The sequence below is a fragment of the Micropterus dolomieu genome, unplaced genomic scaffold (assembly GCF_021292245.1).
Source record: "Micropterus dolomieu isolate WLL.071019.BEF.003 ecotype Adirondacks unplaced genomic scaffold, ASM2129224v1 contig_11422, whole genome shotgun sequence".
Classification (NCBI taxonomy): domain Eukaryota; kingdom Metazoa; phylum Chordata; class Actinopteri; order Centrarchiformes; family Centrarchidae; genus Micropterus; species Micropterus dolomieu.
Window position 1 is genome coordinate 1 of NW_025740408.1, and position 1,798 is coordinate 1,798.

Here is a 1,798-nt window from a genome sequence, read left to right on the forward strand (position 1 = left end):
GCCGCTGGGGACGCAGCTGAGGACCTGATGGTGGAGCAGGGAGGAGCTGCCGCTGGGGACGCAGCTGAGGACCTGATGGTGTAGCAGGGAGGAGCTGCCGCTGGGGACGCAGCTGAGGACCTGATGGTGTAGCAGGGAGGAGCTGCCGCTGGGGACGCAGCTGAGGACCTGATGGTGTAGCAGGGAGGAGCTGCCACTGGGGACGCAGCTGAGGACCTGAAGATTTAGCAGGGAGGAGCTGCCGCTGGGGACGCAGCTGAGGACCTGATGGTGGAGCAGGGAGGAGCTGCCGCTGGGGACGCAGCTGAGGACCTGATGGTGGAGCAGGGAGGAGCTGCCGCTGGGGACGCAGCTGAGGACCTGATGGTGGAGCAGGGAGGAGCTGCCGCTGGGGACGCAGCTGAGGACCTGATGGTGTATCAGGGAGGAGCTGCCGCTGGGGACGCAGCTGAGGACCTGATGGTGGAGCAGGGAGGAGCTGCCGCTGGGGACGCAGCTGAGGACCTGATGGTGGAGCAGGGAGGAGCTGCCGCTGGGGACGCAGCTGAGGACCTGATGGTGGAGCAGGGAGGAGCTGCCGCTGGGGACGCAGCTGAGGACCTGATGGTGTATCAGGGAGGAGCTGCCGCTGGGGACGCAGCTGAGGACCTGATGGTGGAGCAGGGAGGAGCTGCCGCTGGGGACGCAGCTGAGGACCTGATGGTGGAGCAGGGAGGAGCTGCCGCTGGGGACGCAGCTGAGGACAGGAGGACAGCTGGAAGGAGGCAGCAGGCGGGAAAGAGGCAGCAGGCTTGGAGGAGGCAGCAGGCGGGAAAGAGGCAGCAGGCTTGGAGGAGGCAGCAGGCGGGAAGGAGGCAGCAGGTGGGAAACAGGGAGCAGGCGGGAAGGAGGCAGCAGGCGGGAAAGAGGCAGCAGGCTTGGAGGAGGCAGCAGGCTTGGAGGAGGCAGCAGGCGGGAAAGAGGCAGCAGGCGGGAAGGAAGCAGCAGGCGGGAAAGAGGCAGCAGGCTTGGAGGAGGCAGCAGGCGGGAAAGAGGCAGCAGGCGGGAAGGAGGCAGCAGGCGGGAAAGAGGCAGCAGGCGGGAAGGAAGCAGCAGGCGGGAAAGAGGCAGCAGGCGGGAAGGAAGCAGCAGGCGGGAAAGAGGCAGCAGGCTTGGAGGAGGCAGCAGGCGGGAAAGAGGCAGCAGGCTTGGAGGAGGCAGCAGGTGGGAAGGAGGCAGCAGGTTGGACCTGAGTGTCTCTGTCACCATCAGGTAATACCCGTCGATGTCTAGGACCTTTCGAGCCTTCTTGTGGACGCCATAGCCCGTCAGCTGCTTCCCACAAGCCGGGCAGGACACCTTCACCTTCCACAGGTGGTATGGCATCCACACCATCAGCCGATGGGTGAAGAAGCGGTCGGGTGCCGGGGTCTGGTGGTAAATGAGGGCTGGGACAGGGGGCTCAGAAAGCAAGAGGAGAAGAAGAGCTGCAGCTCCTCCTTCTCCATCCTCACAGAGGATGGAGAAGGAGGAGAAGGGCTGGGGGTCATCACAGAGGATGGAGAAGGAGGAGAAGGGCTGGGGGTCATCACAGAGGATGGAGAAGGAGGAGAAGGGCTGGGGGTCCTCACAGAGGATGGAGAAGGAGGAGAAGGGCTGGGGGTCCTCACAGAGGATGGAGAAGGAGGAGAAGGGCTGGGGGTCCTCACAGAGGATGGAGAAGGAGGAGAAGGGCTGGGGGTCCTCACAGAGGATGGAGAAGGAGGAGAAGGGCTGGGGGTCATCACAGAGGATGGAGAAGGAGGAGAAGGGCTGGGGG

At 64.7% G+C, this 1,798-nt stretch overlaps 1 protein-coding gene across 1 annotated transcript; it reads right to left on the reverse strand.

Moving 5' to 3' along the window:
• Positions 1-24: 24 nt before the first annotated feature.
• Positions 25-1,752, reverse strand: LOC123965828 (endo-1,4-beta-xylanase B-like; the record flags this gene model as incomplete). Its single annotated transcript, XM_046042176.1, has 4 exons — positions 25-696; positions 745-790; positions 1,229-1,427; positions 1,533-1,752. Coding segments are annotated over 4 exons (1,137 nt in total), but the record flags the coding sequence as incomplete, so codon positions are not given.
• Positions 1,753-1,798: the final 46 nt, after the last annotated feature.